We start from the raw sequence: 24,733 nt of genomic DNA on the forward strand, positions 1-24,733 counted from the left end.
AGCCATAGGACGTCCACTGCTGAACATAGGCCTCCCCTAATGCTTTCCACGTTGATCGATTGGTAGCAGCCTGCATCCAGCGCTTCCCTGCTGCTACCTTTACGATGTCGTCAGTCCACCTTGTAGGTGGACGTCCCACGCTGCGTTTTCCGGTACGCGGCCTCCATTCCAGAACCAGGGTGTTTATGTTGACGTATAACGTCAGCGAGATTTCAGATGTGATATAGATTTGTCTGCTCTGTCACGTCATAATGCCAATGAGGGCTATCGTTTTTATACTTAACAGTTGGCACCCCTGGCGATTGACAGGACCTTACTCTACAGTGATGCCATCTTGATGAGTGCAAATGCGATAGTCCTCCTTCACTCTTCCTCCGTCCACTTTAGCGCTCACAAGTTGGCGCCACTGTCTTCGCTACTAGCAAGTGACAGGACCTTACTCTACAGTGGCGCTAACTGGTGAGAGCTAAAACGATAGCCCTCATTCCGTGCCTCTCTCATAACTGACTCAATTAAGCGCAAGACTTACAATATGACTTAAGGTTCGGCCAAATCAACGCGATCACACCGCGATCAGCCGGCGTGCAGCGATGGCGACCAGACCTAAATGTATTGATCGCCATCGCTGCACGCCGGCAGATCGCGTGTGATCGCGTTGGTTTGGCTGAACCTTTAAATTCATTGATCGCCATCGCTGCACGCCGGCAGATCGCGTGTGATCGCGTTGGTTTGGCTAAACCTTTACTTGTTGTAAAGTAGTTTTAAAATTGAGAACTTTTTCAAAATTCAAAATACAGGGTGGTTAAATAAAACCCAAAACATATTTATTTTATTTATTTTTTATTAATTTATGTCTAATATGTTAATTTGATTCATTTCGCCATGGTCCGTTGATTGACATTATAAAACTGTATTAATGACTATTTTAGATTTGATCCTACATTGTTCCAAAGAAAAGCATTACAAACAATTATAAATACTAATTTATTACAACAAAACATCATACTTTATTAGTACCTTTCTCGTTTTTATATAAATATATCTACTTTTATACATCCATCTAAACATACTATATTACACTACGTTTATAATTATTTTATTTACATAAAAAGTCATTATACGTATTGGTATCTAAGCACATTTTAAAACAATTGAGATAAATGATTTATTTATATGACAGTTTTATATAATATATATTTACAATTTATGTATATGTTTACAGATACCTTTCCCAATGGGGGCTCGCCATTCAAAGGCCGTGTGATCAGCTAATCGAGTATAATATACGGTAAAAATATTCAACGCTAGAGTGAATCCTACAACTAAGCATTATATCTTGATACGAAACACCTATTAAATACACATATACATAATTTAAACAATATTTTAGAAACAATTCGCTCGTGAACATTTTCACCCTATATTTTTGACTTTAAAGAACTACTGATCAGGTAACCGCACAGCCAAAGAAAAGTATCAGAAACAGTAAACTATGTATATTTATACAACAGCAAAAGTATATTGCGCTAATACTTATACAATCTAAAAAATTACCGAAGCGTCTAAAACATCGAAAAGAACGGTTACATGATATGTCTACATTTATAAAATAGACAATAAACATCCAAAAAACTTACGCTATCATAAGAATATTTACAGCATTAGACGTCTAAAGCACAGTTTCGTTCGTGCAGGTCCTAGGGCCGTTGACTAAGGAGTACCTACTGGAGCCACCGTTCTTTCTGCTGGTGACAGCACCTCTGATGAACAACTCCTTGAAAGTTTCCCTGAATTGCCTGGACATGCCACAGTAGATCGCAAAGTTGATGGGATAGGAGACGATAATGAAAAAGTTAGTGACAAGAACTAGGATGTTAGCGATGTTGTAATCTAGAATCTCGACTATGCTGCTGGAAATTATGTGCAGAATAGTGACTACGGCAACAGGTATTTCGACCATTAGGAACACTGTGACGACCACGATGAGCATCAGAGTGGTGCAGTTGGAGTCTCTGAGCTTCTTGCATTCTGACTTGCGGTTTTCCTTGAAGAGTTTCTGCCTGTTGATCTGGGCGGTCCTCATGGCCTTGAAGAGGAGGACGTTGAGGACCACCAGGGAGGTGCAGGGAATGAGGTGGACGAAGAAGACTCGGAAGACGTAGTAGGATATGAAGTACGCGTCGATGGAGAGGTTCTGCACCCATGGAGCCAGTTCCACCTGGAATAGGAGAACAGCTATTTAGAATACACATCAATAAACAATTAATAACCGTCTTTACAACGAACATTCGGGTAAAAAGAAAATTCTTTAAGTAAATATTTTTACTGCGATTGTACTGTCTGTTTGTAGTACATTAAATTAAACATTTTGCTAAAAAATAACATCTCTAAAAGATATTATTTTAGCTTGATGTTGTATTTTATTTATTCGGTAATCTGTACCTAAAATAAATAAGCTAAAATTGACTAATTGACTCGATTCCAACAATAACAATTATTCTATCTCTAAATTATGTTTCAATTTGAAAGGGCTTTACTAGACCCGATGTTACAATATACAGGGTGTTAGGTAAATGGGTATATGAGCCGACACTAGCCCATGTTAACATGGGCATATAATTATTATAAATGGTATGGTGAAGTCAGAAAATTTATATCTTCATTGTAATTATTTTAATTTTCATACAAATCTGATTTTATAAAATTTATTTTGTATGAATATTTAAAAAATTAAAACGAAGATATCAACTTTCTGACTTCACCAATTTATATGCCCATGTTAACTTGGGTTAGTGTCGGCTCATATACCCATTTACCTAACACCCTGTAGAAATTAGTAGAAGACGAAATACTTATACAAACTTCCTGCGAAAAGTAGGTATTTATGATGGGTTACAAATCCCCTACTTGAGAAATGGTCTAATGTCATATTAAGGTATTGTACCCGCTTTCAAGGCCTATTTATTCCCCTTTTCCGTTGGGAAATGCTTTGCGCATAACATGGGGGTATGGTCAGTGGATTTAAGTGGGACACTCTCTACCAGAAGGGCGGAACCTACCCACTAAAACTTGACGGTGTCCTCCGAAGCCATTGAAACGGAGCTGCGAGCTGTTGTCGTAAAATTGGACATTCGTCCGCAACGGTCCTATTACAGCCCTATCTATACTTCTATATCTATAATATCTATACTAATATTATAAATGCGAAAGTAACTCTGTCTGTCTTGCTTTGACGCCTAAACCACTAAACCGATTTTGACAAAATTTGGCATGGAGATAGTTTGAGTCCAGGGAAAGGACATAGGATAGTTTTTATCCCGGTTTTTGAAACAGGGACGCGCACTATAAAGGTTTTCTGTGACAGACAAAATTCCACGCGGGCGAAGCCGCGGGCGGAAAGCTAGTATTCCATATATTAATCAGCTTTACAAATTGCTTGCTTATTAAGTTCGCGTAAATCTCAATTTGTACGAACTATGTAGATCGCTGCAAGCTGTCCAAAATGCTTCGGTCTGTATTGGTACTAGCAAATTTATGGATGTTATCTCTGGCTACCATTCGTAAATTCGGGCAAATGGATGGTTCGGTGCCAACTGGAATTTCTGAAATGCAATCGGTTAAAATGTACTTTGGGAAACTGAAATATAATTTGAATAGTTATGATGAGTATATTTCTACAGGGTGTGTTAGGTAAATAAGTAAATGAGCCGACACTAGCCCATGTTAAAATATGCATATAAATGGTATGGTGGAGTCAAAAATTTGATATCATCATTTTAATTTTTAATTGTTCATACAAAATAAAATTTATAAAATCAGATTTGTATGAAAATTAAAATAATTAAAATGATGATATCAATTTTCTGACTTCACCATACCATTTATATGCATATGTTAACATGGGTTAGTGTAACATGTAAAGCCTGGTCCGTGAGCACGTAGAATTTTGTCCCACGCACTCACTGCGGGCGCCAGTCGCACAGTCGCGACAGCAATATAATTACGCGCGAGCGATAAGGATGGGTAGCTTGGGGTCATTGGACACAATTCTACGTGCTCACGGACCAGGCTTTAGTACCCATTTATCTAACACCCTGTATATTATGAGCAGAGTAGTATTGGACCACTCCAACTTTTCAACGTGGATGTAGATATGGCCTCGATTTGTCTATGGTAAATTGGAGAGGGTCGTGCTCCTGCAGTGGAGACTAAGGCCCAGTTTTTTGATTCATAGTTAAAATAACAAATTGTTAAATTTTGCTACTAATGGTTAAATATTAACAAAATGTTATCTAATAGTTAAAAAATGTACTAAAAGTCAAGCTAACCATTGTTCGAAAAACATTTTTTTCTGATATTTAACCACTTGTCATTTGACATCTGTCAAATTTGACCATTGGTTATTTTAACTACGAATTAAAAAACTGGGCCTTAGGCCCAATAACAATAATAATATAATAACCAATGGTCTAAGGCCCAGTTTTTTAATTCGTAGTTAAAATAACCAATGGTCAAATTNATCCACAACGAGAAAGCTCTTGCCCTTCATCTGACCTGATGGAAAGTTGGAAACTGCTGGATGATCAGCGAGCTTCACCCGGAATCCTAAACCACAGAGGAATTGGCTGTCCTAAATAGATAGTCTTACCACTAGACCACAGTGGTGATTGTTACTTTACGATTAAATTTGATATACCTACCTATTAGAGTGTGAAAGGAAAGAGAAAGAGTGTGTGTGGGTGAGTGTGTGTGTGTGTGTGTGAGAGAGAGAGTGTGTGTGTGTGTGTGTGTGTCTCTTATCCTGTATACTTCTATATCTATAATATCTATACTAATATTATAAATGCGAAAGTAACTCTGTCTGTCTTGCTTTGACGCCTAAACCACTAAACCGATTTTGACAAAATTTGGCATGGAGATAGTTTGAATCCAGGGAAAGGACATAGGATAGTTTTTATCCCGGTTTTTGAAACAGGGACGCGCACTATAAAGGTTTTCTGTGACAGACAAAATTCCACGCGGGCGAAGCCGCGGGCGGAAAGCTAGTATTCCATATATTAATCAGCTTTACAAATTGCTTGCTTATTAAGTTCGCGTGAATCGCAATTTGTACGAACTAGTAGATCACTGCAAGCTGTCCAAAATGCTTCGGTCTGTATTGGTACAAGCAAATTTATGAATGTTATCTCTGGCTACCATTCGTAAATTCCGGCAAATGGATGGTTCGGTGCCAACTGGAATTTCTGAAATGCAATCGGTTAAAATGTACTTTGGGAAACTGAAATATAATTTGAATAGTTATGGTGAGTATATTTCTACAGGGTGTGTTAGGTAAATGGGTATATGAGCCGACACTAGCCCATGTTAAAATATGCATATAAATGGTATGGTGAAGTCAAAAATTTGATATCATCATTTTAATTTTTAAATGTTCATACAAAATAAAATTTATAAAATCAGATTTGTATGAAAATTAAAATAATTAAAATGATGATATCAATTTTTTGACTTCACCATACCATTTATATGCATATGTTAACATGGGTAAGTGTAACATGTAAAGCCTGGTCCGTGCACAGATTAGAGAGTATGGTCCGTGAGCACGTAGAATTTTGTCCCACACACTCACTGCGGGCGCCAGTCGCACAGTCGCGACAGCAATATAATTACGCGCGAGCGATAAGGATGGGTAGCTTGGGGTCATTGGACAAAATTCTACGTGCTCACTGACCAGGCTTTAGTACCCATTTATCTAACACCCTGTATATAATGAACAGAGTAGTATTGGACCACTCCAACTTTTCAACGTGGATGTAGGTATGGCCTCGATTTGTCTATGGTAAATTGGAGAGGGTCGTACTCCTGCAGTGGAGACTAAATGGCCTGACGATGATGATTTACTTTACCAAGATGGTTTTAAACCTTTGTTTGTCACCTGTCATCCGCTTTGCAATGGAGGGAAGTCGAACCTTAATTTCGAACTCCTCCTATGTCCTTCTGATTAATTTCGTTGCGGGTCCAATGACAGTTTAACTTTCCCCCGGGACAAACTTGACCTTCATTGGTTGGGTTTTTGTGGCGGTCAAGCTGTAGATCCTGGCTACACAGGAGTTGCAGTGGTGGGAACGAGAGGTGGGAATAGTCCCGTTTTTACCAAGATGGCCGATAAGCTGTCAAATTTGAGCCTCCGTAATAAAAAACCTGCCAAAAGTTCTATTATTTTCTGTCTAAGAACTAATTTATTTAAATTAATTACGAAGAACAAAAGAAAAGTACCAACCCAAACAACGTTGCGAAGGCAAAAACGTATATCATATTAAAATTAAATTTCGCTAAAGTACGTTTTCTGTCGCTAAAATTTTAGTTTTACTTAGTTTATTTTAGTACTCCCCACAGATTGCCCTCTGTTCGTGGCTAAATTAAAATTGTTTTCAACCTCTATTTGCTAAATGGTATTTGTTTGGTACATAACTTGTCTCTTGGCACTAATAGAGCCAAGTTAAGGGACATAATAAATAAACCAGAGTATATTAAACATGTATTCTGTTACTAGTAGTTGGTTTTTTAGCTGTTGTATGTTAAATTATGTAATGTACGAGTCTCTACATAGAGAATGACGACGTATTTTTAAGTAGTCTTACGCCCGTATCAAATTGCAATTAATGACCGTTTTCACCATCAATCCCATATTTTTAAGTGACCCCTATGGTAACAGTTAACAGGAATTTGTTTTCAAAGGGGTCACTTAAAAATTTGGGATTAATTGCACAATTTGGTCATCCATATTAAATTGTAAATATGAAAGTCAGTGTGTTACAAACTCTAAACTGTGCCAATTGCGATGAATTTTGGCATAAGAGACATAGAGTAGGTAACAAACAGATTAAGTATAACTTAGAGATCGATGCGATCTACTTATAAGATTGCCAGGGTAATTGTGTCATAAAAATCATAAGGAAATGAAAAATGAAGTAGAATGAAAGTTTGTGTTTCCCACACTAAATTCTACCTCTATAAATTCTTATGTTAGCGACGTGAAAAACTAGTTTTTATGCTTTTCCGAACAAACAGACCGTTTTTGACCGAGAAACGCGTAAACACAAAACTTTATTAGCAGACCGATTTATAAGGGAAAACTACGGGCAAACGCTAGTTTTTATTTAATAATTATGAGCTAGGAAAGTAGAGTTTACATTTGTGGGTTTTTATTTGATTTTGCAGTTTCTTTATCTTCTGATTAATTTCATTGCGGGTCCAATGACAGTTTAACTTTCCCCCGGGACAAACTTGACCTCCACTGGTTTGGTTTTATTGGCGGTCAAGCTATCCTGATACACAGGAGTTGCAGTGGTGGGAACGAGAGGTGGGAAGAGTCCCGTTACAGTATCTTTTTTTTTCAAGTTTTATAGTCTTTTGAAGCTTTCATTTGTTTGGAGGACAAGGACAAAATCCTTGATAATCAGGTTTTGTAGCTGACTGTATTTCTGGTAATTAAATTAAGTGTACACTCTGATGGATTGACAACTTAGATGTAGGTACTAGATAAGTTTGCCAGTCAATTTGCGATACTGTTAGTGGGCCATTTACACATTTTATGTTTAGTTAGTTATATTCTGATGACGGCATATAAAGTTGAATACTATGGTATTTTATGCTCTAGTTATGTGTTACGCCCTAGCTCTTATTATCTATACAAATCCATACAAGTATCCATATTAACCAAACAAGCAAAATTACAAATTCGTATAAAGTTACTATGTTACGTTTTCACGCCTAAACCACTAAACTGATTAATAACAAATACTTATACAGATCCTACTCCAAAATCCGGAATTCAAGTTTTTCTAAATTAGGTAAGTACGAGTACCTAGTTACTTTCTTTGAGCTAAATACATACATATAAGGTACCTATGCAAAATAATCTGTGAATATACCTCACTTCAATATAGCATACCTACTACAGTTAGACAGATAGATAGAATGTATTTATTTGTCTCAAAACAAGGTTTCGATTAGTTCAGTTTAGTTTAGTCTTTGCTCTATGCCATAAAATATGATTACTGTCCAATTCCAAGCGCTAAATCACAGCAAAGTGTCTGGTGGCCAAACACATCCATTTTGCGTCCGAACCGGTTCAGGCTTGACCTGGCTGTAGAATGCAATTACAATTACAATCAGAACAATTACAATTATCTTTAGTCAGATTACCAAGCGNTTATTTTAACTACGAATTAAAAAACTGGGCCTTAGGCCCAATAACAATAATAATATAATAACCAATGGTCTAAGGCCCAGTTTTTTAATTCGTAGTTAAAATAACCAATGGTCAAATTTGACAGATGTCAAATGACAAGTGGTTAAATATCAGAAAAAAATGTTTTTCGAACAATGGTTAGCTTGACTTTTAGTACATTTTTTAACTATTGGTTTACATTTTGTCAATATTTAACCATTAGTAGCAAAATTTAACAATTAGTTATTTTAACTATGAATCAAAAAACTGGGCCTAAATGGCCTGACGATGATGATTTGCTTTACCAAGATGGCCGATATGCTGTCAAATTTGAGCCTCCGTAATAAAAAACCTGCCAAAAGTTCTATTATTTTCTGTCTAAGAACTAATTTATTTAAATTAATTACGAAGAACAAAAGAAAAGTAACAAACCCAAACAACGTTGCGAAGGCAAAAACGTATATCATATTAAAATTAAATTTCGCTAAAGTACGTTTTCTGTCGCTAAAATTTTAGTTTTACTTAGTTTATTTTAGTACTCCCCACAGATTGCCCTCTGTTCGTGGCTAAATTAAAATTGTTTTCAACCTCTATTTGCTAAATGGTATTTGTTTGGTACATAACCTTATCTCTTGGCACTAATTGAACCAAGTTATGGGACATAATAAATAAACCAGAGTATATTAAACATGTATTTTGTTACTATTAGTTGGTTTTTGAGCTGTTGTATGTTAAATTATGTAATGTAGTACGAGTCTCTACATAGATAATGGCGACGTTTTTTAAGTAGTCTTATGCCCGTTTTCACCATCAATCTTTAATTTTTAAGTGACCCCTATGGTAACATTTAACAAGCATTTTGTTTTCATAGGGGTCACTTAAAAAATAGGGACTGATGGGGTGGAACGGGCATTAATTGCACAATTTGGTCATCCATGTTCATAATTGTGAATATGAAAGTCAGTTTGTTACAAACTCTTCCTTCCTTCCTTTCAGCCAAATGACGTCCACTGCTGGACAAAGGCCTCCTCGAAGGTTTTCCACAATGCACGGTCCTGCGCTGCCCGCATCCAGGCTCTTCCCGCGACCTTTACCAGATCGTCGGTCCACCTAGTAGGAGGCCTGCCCACGCTCTCTACAAACTCTAAACTGTGCCAATTTCGATGAATTTTGGCATCTTAGATAAGTATAGAGATAGACGCGATCTACAAGATCGCCAGGGTAATTGTGTCATAAAAATCATAAGGAAATGAAATGAAGGAGAATAAAGGTTTGTGTTTCCCACACTAAATTCTACCTCTATAAATTCTTATGTTAGCGACGTGAAAAACTAGTTTTTATGCTTTTCCGAACAAACAGACCGTTTTTGACCGAGAAACGCGTAAACACAAAACTTTATTAGCAGACCGATTTATAAGGGAAAACTACGGGCAAAAGCTAGTTTTTACTTAATAACTATGAGCTATCAAAGTACAGTTTACATTTGTGGGTTTTCATTTAATTTTGCAGTTTCTTTATCTTCTGATTAATTTAATTGCGGGTCCAATGACAGTTTAACTTGCCCCGGGCCAAACTTGACCTCCACTGGTTTGGTTTTTATTGGCGGTCAACCTGTAGATCCTGGCTACACAGGAGTTGCAGCGGTGGGAACGAGAGGTGGGAAGAGTCCCGTTACAGTATCATTTTTTTACAAGTTTTATAGTCTTTTGAAGCTTGCATTTCTTTATTTTGTCCTTGATAGTCAGGTTTTGTAGCTGACTGTACTTCTGGTAATTAAATTAAGTGTACACTCTGATGGATTGACAACTTAGATGTACTAGATAACTTTGCCAGTCAATTTGCGATAGTGTTAGAGGCCATTTACACATGTTATGGTGCTGTTAGTTATATTCTGATGATGGCATATAAAAAGAAACGTTATGGCATTTTATGCTGTAGCCGTTATACTTTCTGCTTATTAGATAATAAGCAGAATAGAATATAACTAACGCGGCACCATAACATGTGTAAATGGCTCACAAATACTTATTAATACTTGGATATGCATAGATAGGTATGCATAGGGTTGACAAACACAAAAGCCGGACTCTGTGCTTCATTTGGCTGGACATTTTCTTCGTTGTTCCGTAGCTCGACTTTCGCCTGGGGCGTAAAAAACCAAACATGACGTCCGAATGAAGCCGGACACCTGGCAACCCTAGATATGCATATCCATACCTAAGTATCTATACTAATATGTACAAATGCGAAAGTAACTCTGTCTATCTGTCTTAGGCCCAGTATTCACTAAGGTGGAGCGGAGTAGATGAGTGTTTTGAATAACCAATCAGATTTCATAATTTCCGCATCTACTATCCGCTCCGCTTCAGTGGAAATGTATCGCGCGAAGAAGAGAGAAGAAGTGTCGCGTCGCGGAGCGGAGCTGTGCGGAGCGGTAATGTGCGGAGTGTGTTTTCCTTTCATATACAGCAATAGACTGATAGCTGACACTCTGACAGCTACCTACAGCTCACACGAAATTCAATTCCAAAACCAGCGGCGAAGCCACGGGCAGAAGCTAATAATAGGTAATGTATTTTGAATGAAAAATTCTGTCTCATCTAATTACTTTTTTAGACCTAGATACATTTATTAGCCAAAATTACTGTTTATAACCTCACTTCACTACAGCATACAGTTTAGTCTTTGCTTTATGCCATAAAATATGATTACTGTCCAATTCCAAGCACTAAATCACAGCAAAGTGTCTGGTGGCCAAACACATCCATTATGCGTCCGAAGCGGTTCAGGCTTGACCTGGCTGCAGATTGCAATTACAATTACAATCAGAACAATTACAATTATCTTTAGTCAGATAACCAAGCGGATGTGACGGGATTGTAATTATAGCATCAAGATTGTAATAGGGATGTCTTAGTTAATTTAGTTGGAGTCGTATTGAAGCCTTGTTCGCACTAAATGTATTTTAGTCGAGTGACTCGCTTTTGGAAACCGGAAGACTGGCAAAAAAGTGTTCACACTTTTACTCACCCTGCCATTTTACAAAAAGTGAGTGGTTTTTTTATATGAACTAGTCTAAATCGACGGGTTTGAACTTATTTAGGCTGTCAACCAGTGAGCAGAGACGCGATAAACGGGACTATTCCCACCTCTCGTTCCCACCACTGCAACTCCTGTGTAGCCAGGATCTACAGCTTGACCGCCATAAAAACCCAACCAATGAAGGTCAAGTTTGTCCCGGGGGAAAGTTAAACTGTCATTGGACCCGCAACGAAATTAATCAGAATAACATAGGAGGAGTTCGAAACTAAGGTTCGACTTGCCTCCATTGCAAAGCGGATGACAAACAAAGGTTTAAAACCTTTAAGAAAAGATTATGCAAAGAGACGTGATAAGGTGTGCTTTGAATGAACAAGAGCTTTGCGGTTTTATATCCGTCCAAATCTATTTCATCGCCATTCTCATCAAGTCCTAGATTAGGCCAGAACCATTAAAAAAGTGGTTTGCTGACTGAAATTGTTGGAAAGTCTGTACGCCACCGCATCGCTAATTATTGAAATCGGAATCGGAAGTGAAAAATCCAATCGGAAGTTCCGGAAATTCCGGAATAGGAATCGATGATCCGTTACATCTCTAGTCTGTATATTAGTGTATCGGCTTCTAAATATGGAACCTCTTACACGTGTCACGGATTTGAGGCATGTAGCGATGGTTCTGACCCAGAAGGTCATACAGGGTGTTAGGTAAATGGGTATATGAGCCGACACTAGCCCATGTTAACATGGGCATATAAATGGTATGGTGAAGTCAGAAATTTGATATCATCATTTATTTTTTTAAATTTTCATATAAAATAAATTTTATAAAATCCGATTTGTATGAAAAATAAATGAAGATATCAATTTTCTGACTTCACCATACCATTTATATGACCATGTTCACATGGGCTAGTGTCGGCTCATATACCCATTTACCTAACACCCTCTATAATTAAATAGCATTTGGATAAACTTTCTATTTGATATTGGTTCGATATACTCGTAATCCCAATAATTATTTATAGAAGTATTTTAATGATGAGATCAAAGGTTTTTATTTCAATCGCCTTATTTACCCTGAAAATATTTATGGTAATAAATACCTATAAAGGTTTTGCAAATTACGAGTACAATGGAGTTTAAGGGACTTCTTAATAAGTAAGCTTTACCTTTTAGTCAAAGTAAACATTTATTAATTGTAGTACTTTTCATTATTAACATTATGTTTAATGTCCTTTATTTTCCGACTCTGATTTATGTTTATTTGTAGTTAATCCTCAAAAGGCTTATTTTGCCTGATAACTTTTCTTGGAGAATAAAATTGTCTTGCTAGCGTAATATTTAGTTTAAAACGACAACTGTTAAAACTAACTTTGTTTTCATTTAATTTACAGGAATAGAACTACAGAACAAGAAAAAAAAAAAGAAAACTTGGCTTTTATTCTATTCAGTCTTCATAGTAAGTTTACTGACTGATTGATCCTGGCCACACAGGAGTTGCAGCGTTGGGAACTAGAATCACAAATAATTCCTTACTAGCGACCCGCCCTGGCTTCGTACATGTAGAAGACACTGTAAAAATGCCTATGTTCATCAGAAAAAAAATAGAATTCTAATGGTGAAAGAATTTTTCAAATCGGTCCAGTAGTTTTTGAGTTTATTCGTTACAAACATACAAAAAAAAAATCTTTCCTCTTTAAACGAGTAACATTAGTTTTTTTATCCACAACGAGGAAGCTCTAGGCCTGTAGCTCTCTCACCTGATGGTAAGTGATGATCAGGCTGAAGACGGAAGCGAGCTTCACCCGGAATCCTCAACCACGGAGGATCTAACTAATAGATTAGCTAGTTTCCTAAAAAAATTTTTTTAGTCCGTCATGTTTAATATCAAAAAATATTGGACACATATATTTTTATNACACTGATTGTAGACTTTCGTCTTTAGGCACTGAAGTGTTTTGGTCGAAAAGATGTAATGTAGTTTCCCGAACGTTGCCCAGCCGAGTTGAATTCGACGTATTATTACATCTCCCTGCCTCACAGTTCGCTGCTGAGGAATCGCAGAGGAATCGCGTTTGTGCTCAGCCAGGCTCAAAGACCTTCTCATAGTCTAAGAACGCCAAGCATATAGGAAAGTTAGACTCTTCGGTCTTCTGTATAACCTGCCGTAGCGTAAAGATGCGGTATATGGTAGTGTAAACGTTTCGATAACTGACTTCCTCGAGAGACTATAAGTCATCGAACCTACGCGCGAGACTATTCGTGATGGCTCTCAAAAACAGCTTGTAGACATGACTCAGAGTCAGAACCCAGATGGGTCTGTAATTCTTTAATAAGGCTTTTACCCCTTTCTTAAAGAAAAACACCACCAAGCATTTGTTCCAAGCCTCTGGCATTATTCCCTGGAGTAAGACGGAGTTACAGTCTATGAAGGACTTTCAGTATCGGCTTATCACCTGCCGCGTTCAGAAGCTCCGAGGTTATTCCGTCATCACCCGGTGCCTTGTTGTTCTTTAGCTGTTTGAGAGCCATCCTAATCACGTCAGGGCTGATGTCCGGCTAATCTTCGGTATAGTGTCGAGTTAGCTTAGCTGTTGGAACTGTCCTGTGGCTGAGCTATTAACAGGTTTTACCCTATCATCCGCTCTCTTCAGCTGGCTTCGCCCATTAGAGTTGTCTCTAGCGAACATTTTGGAGCTTTGATTTATTATTATTATTATAAAACTTTATTGCACAATAAAATAGTACAAAAGGTGGACTTAATGCTATTTGAGCATTCTCAGCCAGTCGACCCCAGGGTTATGCAGAAAGCTGTGAGTGCGAATTTCACCCTATTGCCTCTTTAATATTATTACTAATAAAGTTGCGAATACATATCTCAAGGACTTAAACGTTTTGAAAACTTAAAATAATTTATGAAAAATTTCAATATCGGAATACGATATTGGCTTCAGTTCCGGAATTGAAATATCGGAAAAAATGTATCCGAAATTCCGGAGTTACGAAATTCCGGAATTCCGGTATTCAAGCCCTAGTTGGGAACTAGAATCACAAATAATTCCTTACTAGCGACCCGCCCTGGCTTCGTACATGTAGAAGACACTGTAAAAATGCCTATGTTCATCAGAAAAAAATTAGAATTCTAATGGTGAAAGAATTTTTCAAATCGGTAGTAGCTTTTGCGTTTATTCGTTACAAACATACAAAAAAATCTTTCCTCTTTAAACGAGTAACATTAGTTTTTTTATCCACAACGAGGAAGCTCTTGGCCTGTATCTCACCTGATGGTAAGTGATGATCAGGCTGAAGACGGAAGCGAGCTTCACCCGGAATCCTCAACCAAGGAGGATCTAACTAATAGATTAAATAACAATGACTATTGTAATCCTTTATAGATAATTTAATTTCCTTTTTCTTTCACAACATGAGACAGGGTAATGTAATTCCATCCACCATATCATTCATTTATTCATAACCAATGTCGACTGGAGTCTCGAGCAGTGTATTGTGGTTGATTTTTTTTGTCTCAGATCTAAATATTTGTCATATTACACCCAGTCTCGGGAATTCGTTTCTTTTTATTTTCTTCGGGGCATCAACGAAAGTATTGTGTTGCTACGGCAGGGTTTCCCAATTTTTCTTTGCCAAGGAACCCTAATTGATTATACTTTTCCTAGCGGAACCCCCGTACTACTCCGCCCGCACGCCCTGCCCCTCCCTTGTGCGTAAACAAGTCGGTGCGAGCGAACAACGTCGGTCACGAAACGTGGGATAATATTTTTTACGGAACCCTTGCGGCCTTTCCACGGAACCCCAGGGTTCTGCGGACCACCATTCGGGAACGGCTGTGTTACGGTATAACATTATATCCTTGCAGTCTTTGACTTATTTTTATTTGATACCTAACTAGTTTGTCTTTGAGTAGTAATTTGACGAATTTTTGTTTGTTTTATTTAACTACTTGTATTTAATTATGAACCTATTAGAATTTTGGGCACACTGAAAACCAGCGTCGGGGCCTGGCATATGCTGAGTGTGGTCCCATTGCGATGGGCATCGCTGTTGCGACAGGATAGCACTGCTGTTCACTTTTCATTTCCTTGTAATATTTATGTGCTATTTCTGTCTTTTTTCCGTGTACCTTCTCTAAGTGATGTTCATCATGAAAAATTTTTTTTTCTTTCCTTCTAAAATTAAATAATTCGATTTTATAAGCGACCGATGTTATAGATAGGTGCTAAATTAAGTGGTATAAGCGTCAAAAGTTAGAAAGGTAGACAGATAGGCAGAGTTACTTTCGCATTTATTTATTAGCACTTACGGATCTAGATAAGAAAAATTGGGCAATTTCATGAGTAACCTAATAGCATTTGACTCCATAGCCTAGACCAGGGTTTCTCAAAGTGGGGTACGCGAACCCCCATGGGTTCGCCATTCAACGGTAGCCCCCTACCTTCGCAAAAAAATTACGTAATGGTGCCAGACTTAAAATTGTCCAAAATGACTCCTAAAATTGACCCCATTTGTGACAAAAACACAGCTTTTTTCATTTCATATTAATATAATATATTAATAATAAAAATATTTTTTTGGCAATTTTTTTTCGATAGCTGTGTAGATAAGGGGCTGGGGTTCGCTGTCACCTCGAAAATTTTAACAGGGGTTCGTGGAGCCGAAAGTTTGAGAGACCCTGGCCTAGACGAATACTCGTATAATACACACGCAATAAGTAATTTATCAGACATTACTCATAGTAATTGGTTTAGTCAGTGTCGAGCCGACGGCTGATGATAAGATACGAGTATGACTTGGCTTTCATAATAGAACATTAACTGTAATGGCGCTATGTAGTTTCGTAGATGACGGAGGTTAAGTAATTAAATCAAATTAGACTCATATTTCTGAAAAGATTAGGTGTTATAGTAGTAAGTATACTCGTACAATTGTCAAATTGTTAACATGATTAAGTTTGTACTAAGAGCTAACCATCGTCACAGAATAAATAACAATCGTTTTACGTTTTANACGTTTTAAAAAAGCTTTTGGCTGATCCAATTGTCATTTTGTTATTTTAACTACGGATCAAGACCTTGGTAATTTGTGAATTCATCATCAATCTCATTTTCAGTGTAGGAGCACGACTCTCCCCTAATTTATCAGAATATTCGTATGGACTTTTAAATAGTGCTTACTATTAAATAGTCAAAATATTTCAAGAAAAAAAAACCATTCTCAAGCTGGTACTTTTAGCCCTACCAGCGCTTCGAGATCAACATTGTTATTTTTACGTAATACATATCTACTGGTAAGTATACACCGGTTTTTCTTATAGGGTAATGAGAAGTTCCTTAGATGATACAGTCAATCTTTATGGCTACGAATACTCAAGTAAACAGTGGTTTACAACTAACGGGAATAGCAGTTAAGTTATATCGCACAAACTGTGCTCAGGCAGTAAGAACTTGCTAAGTCCCATTCCTCAAAGTCCCTGAACACCGATCTAAGGAACTAGCACGGTTTACTTCGTTCAACAGTGCCCTAGTCTCATGTTCACGGTTAAGAACTTTTAAAATAAAACTAGGGAGTTGAAATGTTTCTTTTTTTCGCTTGTCTGGCCTGGCGAACGTGTTTTGCATTGTGAAGTCGAGTTGTCTTCGCAAGGCGAAAAAGGATTTTGGTTTTTTTTGTGTAACACGGCGAATGATATTATACGAATGTGCTTTAATTTTACAAAACTAGAATCAAGTACACTGTAAATAATTTTCTATTACGGATGTCATAGAAGTTTTTATATCGGAACCGAATCAGGAATCTGAGTTTTTAATTTCGTTTTATTAGAACCGGAGAGGCGGAGGCAGAAGAGATATTTGTTTAGGACAGGTCTAATCAAGTTTCTTCTGGCTATGGGGATAGTTCTGGTGCTGGATTTTTTTGAACAAGAGACGTTTCACTGTTCGATTTTGACAACTAGGACATATTATAAAATTTTAAACGTTTCCTACCTAGCCACTTTTGTCCTGGAAAAGAACCCTAAAGAATCAAAGGCAGCTACTTAAGTCAAGAATGGTTCTGCCATTTATGAAACTGATGGAGAAACAGATTCTAAGGCAGCGAGGGTGTGCCTTCTGGATGTGGGGGTAGTTATGGTGTTGGATTTTAAGAAGCTAAAGACTTTCTGCTTCGATACTTTCGAAGGCTGGTCTATTCAAAATCTCTTTTGTCTTAAAGGCAGTTAGGTAGGTACTTTTTCTGTAGACTTTTGAAGGCTCATCTATTCAAAATATATTTGGTATAAGGCAGCTACTTAATCTGCAGACTTACTCGAACTGTTGAACTGAACTGGCGCTGCCACTTTTTCTTTTACCTAGACTTAAAGACTAGGATCATGTCTAGACTCTAAACTTTCTAAAGGTATCAAAGGTAACTTACTCTGCAGACCTCCTCGTGACGTAAGGAACGTACTGCCGGTCAACGAACCGAGGCAGCTGGTGCAGGACCACCACTCCGATATATGTAGATGCATGATACGAGGGCTCAGACCTAAGTACTGTACTACTACCTAGTCATATACAGTTGGATGTCCTCTTGTCAGAACAAGATTCCCTTAAGACTGCTGCAAGACCATACATGGATAGAAGACACTACTGCAACCAGATCAGCACCATTCTTGCAACGGAAAGATAAGCAGATTCTAGGGCAGCAAGAGTGTACCTTCTGATTGTGGTGACATTTCTGGTGTTGGATTTTGGGCTGCTCAAGACTTCATGCTTTGATGGTTTCTCTTCACTTTTTAAGGTTAGTATGTGAATAAGCTGGAGGTCTATTCAAGATAGCTACTTACTCTGCAGACCTCCTCGAACTGTCCACGCCACACTGTGACGTGAGGGACGTACTGCCGGTCCACGAACCGAGGCAGCTGGTGCAAGAACGCAGCCACTCCAATGTAGATGAGGCACTTGATCACTCGGGGCATGGTGCACCTGGAACCAACGAGAAGATAGACTATAGATCGTTTCATCCACGAAGACGCGCCCCACCACTTTTTGGTCGAGGGAAGCGCGGGGTGCGGGGAGTTTGATCCGAGCAATCCGAGCGTCATTATTGTAGTGTGCGTGTGGATAATTATCCAATTGCAACGCTGTTATCACACACACACACTACAATAATGACGCTCGGATTGCTCGGATCTATATCAGTCGTGTTTTGGAGAACAAACTGTCCCTCAAAGACTTATGATGTCCTAGAGATACACTGTCAGTCGTGTCTTGGAGAATAAACTATCTTTCAAAGGCTTGATTTGGCTGAGATGTCCTGGATTCGCTCACGCGAAATAGTGGTTCCCAAAGCCAAAAATAAAAGACGAAAAAGAAGTCCTGGATTCGTGGCTGTGGCAGAATATTAAGTTAACATCATCATCAGGTCATTCTGTCTCCACTGCAGGAGCACTCTGATTTACCAGAGGCAAATGGAGGATTTGGCCTCCACTCCCCACACTGGCCAGATGAGTTGGGGAGGCCTGATGTCAGCATACTTTTCACTTAGTCGTCTCTTACGATATCTACGGGAAGAATGGAGATGGTCCTACTCTACTCTATAAATAACTAGCGGCCGCCCGCGACTTCGTACGCGTGGATCCCGTTTTACCCCCTTTTCCCGAATTTTCTTTGCTACAAACCTCACGGAGCCCGAGACCTTTCCAACGAATGCAAAACCGTGGAAATCGGTTCGTGCGTTCTGGAGTTATAGCGTCAGGGAGGAAAACCCGACTTATTTTTATATAGTAGAAGATAGACATTGGAAACCTCTGAAAAAGAAGCGGATAAAGAGTGAGGTGTTTCTTGCGCTTCTTCTTCTAAATAAGCCACATATAATGCACAGTTGCTTAAATTATTCAAGCCAGCTACTTGGCCCGTGGACCAAGCTAAAAGTGGGCCAAGTCGTAGAAGACTCAGCTTTACGAATTACGAAATCAATATTATACACGTGTTCAAATAAATCATTTAAGTAACACCAATTACTCGATCGGAGTCACAGCCAAAAGTTGTACACAAATAAAACAACACACATTAATAAAGAACGGGAAACTCGGAAAGGTAAGTGTTTACATTATTGTGTATTCCGAACTGTTTTATAACTTTTAATGATGTGAGTTTTTTCAACTTCCCGCCTTTTCCCTTGTTATTACATAAACAGCCCTTTGAATTTAAGTAAACGGACGAAAATGGGGAAGAGCTTTTGGAATTTTTGTGAGCTTATTCTTGTCATATTATGCAACCCGATTTCTTAACTTACCTGTCGTAACCTTATATCTTTTATACGTATACCTATCCTACCATAGCTGGGCATTAACTCGTTAATCCGTTAATCGTTAATTAACGAAGTTAACATTTCTATTAACGGATTAACTTTTAAGTTAACCATAAAAAATGTTAACGGACTCGTTAACTTCCGTTAAATTATCCTAAGTCCGTTAATCGTTAATCCAGTACTTACTATTTACCAAAAAGATACAGCAGGCACGCTGAATAACACTAGATAAACGCGTTCTGACTTCCAGAACTTCCAGAACCCAAAACAAACGATATAAAAAATGATGTTTTTTTATTTATTTACAAGCTTTATATTGACATCACTTGTTAGCATGTGTGGGACAAATCTTGCAACTGAATTTAAGACCAGTTCTCAACCGATTGAGCTGAAATTTGGTATACTTATGTAAGTACGATGAAAATGCAATGTTATGGTACCATTAAGCTGGTCTGATGATGGAGTCAGGAGGTGGCCATAAGAACTCCTAAATGAAACGGCGGCATCGCATCGAATTTGGGCTCGTGGGATTTGTCTTTTCGAGCACTTTAGTACTAGATGATGTCCAGGGTCCTGATGATGGAGTCAGGAGGTGGCCATAGGAATTCCCAAACGAAACGATGGAAAGTTATCCAGTTTGGGTTTGTTGGATTTGTCTTTTCGAGCATTTTGGTGCTAAATTGTATTGTAATGGAACCAAGGCTCTGAGATTGTCTCTGATATCGAAACAACTTCTAATCATTGCCCAAATAGGAATAAATTCCGTGCGCGATACAAGCTTTCGAAATGATTTGAACCTTGCATACAATTTTTTTTTTCGTGTGTTAACGGATTAACGATTAACGTTAACTTGCGTTAAATCTTGCTAAATGTAACGTTTTAATGTTTAACGAAGTTAATTTTTTTATTAACGGTTTAACGATTAACGAAGTTAACTATTTGATTAACGGTGCCCAGCTATGTATCCTACTAATATTATAATCCTGCTAAGGTGTGTTTCTTATTCTTTCACGCGAATATTTTAAACGGATTTAGATGAAATTGTAGAGATGTAGTTTGAGACCCAGGGAAAACAAAATAATAATGTTTTTAATTTGGTTTTCGGAAGAATACTACGAAAGGACTATACGTTAGTAGGTACTAACTTATTGTACCTTTATAATGTTTTTCTAAAGTTTCAGTATCTTTTTCGTGCCTTTTAAAATTAACTGTAACAACAATAAATTACTTTAAACTAACATAATTTACAAAAGGCTATCACTATTGCTACTGGCATATAATTTAAATCAACCCTTTATAGGCTTATTAAAATTACCTAATTTTAAAAAGGTTTTTTAAATGTCAGCAAAGTCAATTTCGGGGTCTAGACTAGCAAAAACAAGTAACTTAATGTTCTATTAAAATATTTACCTAATTAATTTCTACTTCGCAGGTTTTTTTAAACTTTGTAGTCAAACTGACTATCAAAAACCTTTGGAACTCCAAAAAATTATTTATTGTCAAGCTATAAAAACGAAGTCGCGGGCGGCCGCTAGTATCAAATAAGAAGAAGCATTTGCTGTTATTTCAAGTAGGTAGTATTGAGTAAGAACCCGGTACATTTCAAATTATTTTCATAACCGTGTTTTGTGCCCCATTTATACCCACAGATAAGCTATAAACGTTTTATAAAATCGTAAAAATCTAAAATTAATAAACTTCATTTCGAGGGCACGTTTTATGATTGTTTAAAGAGTAACTGAGTGTTTCGTATTTTTAGCGTTCCAGTAAAATTTTGCTATTTCAAGATGGCGGCTCATCATAGAAAATAGAAGTATGAAGTAATAGGCTAGTTTCCTAAAACTCAGTTTTAGTCAATTACATTATCAAAAAATATGGGACACGTATATTTTTATTTGTCAATCAAACAAGTGATAACGAAGTTATGATGCGTTAAACTTCCGCATGACGTCAGTAAGTGCTACATTTTTACGCACGCCTTGACGTCACGGGCCTTTTCTTACGAACTTTGGCGCGCTTTATCTCTTTCAATTTTCATTACTTTGAAAAAGTGAAAAATACGTGTCGAGTATTTTTTGATAAGTTAACCGACGGACTAATTCAAACTCTTGCTTTTTTACCCAGGGAACATCCTATTATAAAGTATTAAGCGTAAGCCACACGTAGCGATGCAAACTTAGTTGAAGTTGTTGAATTAAGTAGTAAGTAGTTTGCGAGGTTGGGGGTAGATTGACACGCGCGAGGTGCAAACTTGGTCTTGCTTGGTGTGGTCTCTACCTCAGACTTGCAGCAGGTATTTCATCAATAAGTATTAACTTTAAAGGAAGGCTTATAAAATAATAATAATAAGCCTTTTATTTCCAAAATTATGTACATTATACATTTAACACTTTCTGAAATTAGGATTAACACTGATATAAACAAATACTTCACTTAAAAAAACTTTCACAAAATGTCTAAAATTTCGGTGTGGAAATTTTAGACATTTTGTGAAAGACCTCTCATCCAAAGAGGTTCTGCGGTCAACCTCTATTCATCCTCCCATCTTAAAGCCTTGCGACCTCGGTTTCTGGCGCCATCTCTTGGGTACCACACTGTCACCCGTTTACACCACTTCTCCTTGTTACAGCGTAGCATATGGTTAGGTAAGGAAGGTGAGGAAGGCTTCGTTCGTTCGTTCGTTTCAGCCAAATGACGTCCACTGCTGGACAAAGGCCTTGTGGAAAACCTTGGGGGAGGCCTTTTTCCAGCAGAGGAAGGCTTACCAGTTAGTTATTAAGGCTGAGTTGTACCATCTTACTTTAACCGTAACAGGTGTTTTTGTATGGAGTTTGACAGACGTTTGACGTTTGTTATAGTTAAAGAAAGATGGTTGACAGCCTTAAATGATGTCATCATCATCATCATCTCAGCCATAGGACGTCCACTGCTGAACATAGGCGTCCCCCAATGTTCCACGTTGCCCGGTTGGTAGCGGCCTGCGTCCAGCGCTTTCCTGCTACCTTTATGATGTCGTCAGTCCACCTTGTGGGTGGACGCTTAAATAGTGTAGGAACTAGGAACTACCTAATTTTGTTCATTTTATTTATGCCTTCAGCTCTAGTTGAAATGGATAAAGAGCAAGCTTTGATTTGGCTGCCTTTCCATACCATTTCCTTAACAGAGGAGAGTAGTGATATTGTTGATTTTTTGGAACTTATTAACTTCTAGCGAGATCGAAAAGTGCGCGTTTTTTAGTTAAAGTCTCGAGCTAACAAATACGCGCTGTTGCGAGCTCACTGAAATTAATAAATATCCTTGAACATTTGACACTGTGCCTCTAGACCCAAACTAAGCAAAGCTTGTACTATGGGTACTAGACAAAGACAACGGATAAAACATACTTGAATACTTTTTTTTTAAATAGGTACATACATAAATATTATACATAGATAGAAAACACCCTGCCTATACAAACAAAATATGTGTTCATCCACACAAATGTTTGTACTGTGCGGGAATCGAACCCGCGATCTCTCGGCATAGAAGTGCGTTATGAACCACTACACCAAACGGCCGAATAGGTTTCCAAAATTCGACAATGTCACTACTCTCCTGTGTTACAACTCTCCTCGATCTCCCCTACATATAAAGCTATGACACAGTCATCATGAGTCACCAACTATGTCTCGTCACGTCGTAAAACCGGCAAACACACCATAACGATAATATTTTATTTGGCCAAATTTTTATTGGGCTCGTAAACGATTCCTGCTTTCGGAGATACATCGGCAAAATGTTTTTTGAAGTGAATACTTTTTATGGCCATAATAAAAAACGTTTAGGACTGGCTGGAAGACTGTTTGAACATTAAAAGTTGATCAAAAGCTGTCAGGTGTAAATAAACCACATCTAAAATCAGTTATGCTAAAATTAATTAGCTTAACATTAAAATTAACATTTTTAATAGGAGCACAATTAGGATTAGTGGTATANAGTGGTATACCAAATAAACCGTCTCTAAAATGTAAATAATACTTTTCTGAATATTACACCAAAATCGGTACAGCCAAACGCGAGATAATTGTGGACAAATATACTGGTCAAATGGACTCTCCTTTTGTGGAGTCGGTTAAAAAATGAAAAGTGTGATTTGAATACAAAATATTGTAATTTTAATATTCTCGTACATAGGTATTATATTATACTTATGTTCGGTACAGGGTGAATTTTATACTTGATCAAACATAAAGGGTTGATTCTACTACACAAATACAACTACTAACTACCTATATTGTAAACTTTATATAACGACTCAAGGGACTGGGCATTTTTCGACGGTATAGAAAATAGTTGTTAAATGGAGTGACATGGTAGAGTAGATAGAAAACAAGGTAAACCAATAGAGTCAATGATAAAGGACAGTGCCAATCCATGTATGGAAGTTGGACCAAGTGCTGCCCAGAATGAAACCATAGTACATTTTGTTCCTCAGGCCAATACTAATTTGTAAACCGGAGCGCACTGACATCTATCCCTGGAGTTAAGAGAAAAAAAGAGTTTTGTTTTGAATTATTTACATACAAATATCATCGACGTATACGTACTACGCATAAGATTTCGCGATTGTGGCATTAAATAACACTCGCTATGTTGAACTTAACCATACTGCATCCGTACCTTACTTTAGTACGACTTCGACATACTTTATAAGCGATCAAGCGCTGTTGCAGTAGTTTGGTTAGTTGACAGAAATTAATTATTTTCAAAATCGAGCAAGAAGTTTTAGCTTACAATAACTTCAATAATCGATTGTAATACACCAATAAATTGATTTTTTACAAGGTTAGAGAACTGAAACTTCTTGCTTCATTTTGGAAATATTGAATTTCTGTCAACTTACCAAACAAATAAAACAGAGAGTTTGACAAACAAAGAGTTTGTCGTTAAATCGTGTAAAAGAGTTTACATGTCTATTTTTACCAAATAAGGAAACTGGAAACGGAGCCCAAATAATTTTCCTTGACAATTTCATAGAAGACATATAATTTTTCGAATAGCTATCAAACTCGACGAGATTTTATTGGGAAATTCTCAATTGTAATATTTTTCGTAGAAGTAGAAGCTATAGAAATCAATCGACGCAGTTGTGTGGAAAAATATGAGGTTCATATTA

At 37.5% G+C, this 24,733-nt stretch overlaps 1 protein-coding gene across 1 annotated transcript in view; it reads right to left on the minus strand.

Moving 5' to 3' along the window:
• Positions 1 to 875: 875 nt before the first annotated feature.
• The window catches only part of SPR (Sex peptide receptor), a 33,978-nt gene continuing 10,120 nt past the window's right edge, over positions 876 to 24,733 (minus strand). The window contains exons 2-3 of the mRNA XM_028313131.1: positions 18,113 to 18,251; positions 876 to 2,218 (exon numbers count right to left, since the gene is read on the minus strand). Coding sequence (XP_028168932.1) covers positions 1,670 to 2,218; positions 18,113 to 18,251 — 688 coding nt within the window. The 3' untranslated portion in view covers positions 876 to 1,669. The remainder of the gene's footprint in view (positions 2,219 to 18,112; positions 18,252 to 24,733) is intronic.

The sequence above is a fragment of the Ostrinia furnacalis genome, unplaced genomic scaffold (genome assembly GCF_004193835.3).
Source record: "Ostrinia furnacalis isolate ACB-3 unplaced genomic scaffold, ASM419383v2 OfSCF4153, whole genome shotgun sequence".
NCBI classification, from domain to species: domain Eukaryota; kingdom Metazoa; phylum Arthropoda; class Insecta; order Lepidoptera; family Crambidae; genus Ostrinia; species Ostrinia furnacalis.